Source organism: Apis dorsata, unplaced genomic scaffold, assembly GCF_000469605.1.
Source record: "Apis dorsata unplaced genomic scaffold, Apis dorsata 1.3 scaffold_61, whole genome shotgun sequence".
Classification (NCBI taxonomy): domain Eukaryota; kingdom Metazoa; phylum Arthropoda; class Insecta; order Hymenoptera; family Apidae; genus Apis; species Apis dorsata.
This window is the reverse complement of record NW_006263361.1, coordinates 483,728-484,384: the sequence shown is the minus strand read 5'-3', so window position 1 is coordinate 484,384 and position 657 is coordinate 483,728. Positions and strand designations below refer to the sequence as shown.

Here is a 657-nt window from a genome sequence, read left to right as displayed (position 1 = left end):
AAAAAAAAAAACAAAAAATTATTATAACTCGATACTAGACGGATGTTGTGAGTCGTTATTATAAGGTAATCAAGAAATATTTGATTGTTTTTTCATGACAAAGAAGAAAAGAAAATACAAAGAATATAAAGAAAGAAATTTTCATTCGTTTCTTCGTTATTTTTTTGATTTTTTGAATTCGAGTCGAGTTATTAAAAAGAGAATTAGATATATAAAACAATAAGAAAGAGAGGTAATCATATGGAAAAGAAAATTTTAATGGATTCACCATAATCGAACACAATAGAAATAAAACATTTAATTATAATTTACCACGATTTCCAATTTAAAAACGATTATTTATATTACTACTATGCATTTCTCTTATACTTTAATTAAATAAACATTCTTGGTTACCCGATATTTATAGTTTGTTGTTCTACTTCAATCCATCTTTTTAAAGATAACCTTTTTTTTCTTCTTTTTATAATTATCAAGGTGAATCCACCGACATTGGAAGACGAGGAACCGCCCGATGAGGAGAAACCGCCCATGGAGCGTAGATACAATCCTTACGCTCTATTTCTGATGAAACCAAGACGTAAGGTGCGATATCGGATTGATAGCGATAGAGTAATCTTCTAACGATCGGAAAGATGTGGAAAAAAATAAAAGTAT

General features: G+C 28.5%; 1 protein-coding gene across 1 annotated transcript in view; it reads left to right on the top strand.

Moving 5' to 3' along the window:
- LOC102673585 overlaps positions 1 to 657 on the top strand; it is a 6,077-nt gene that overhangs the window by 3,445 nt on the left and 1,975 nt on the right. Inside the window, exon 4 of the mRNA XM_031515309.1 lies at positions 443 to 585. Coding sequence (XP_031371169.1) covers positions 443 to 585 — 143 coding nt within the window. The remainder of the gene's footprint in view (positions 1 to 442; positions 586 to 657) is intronic.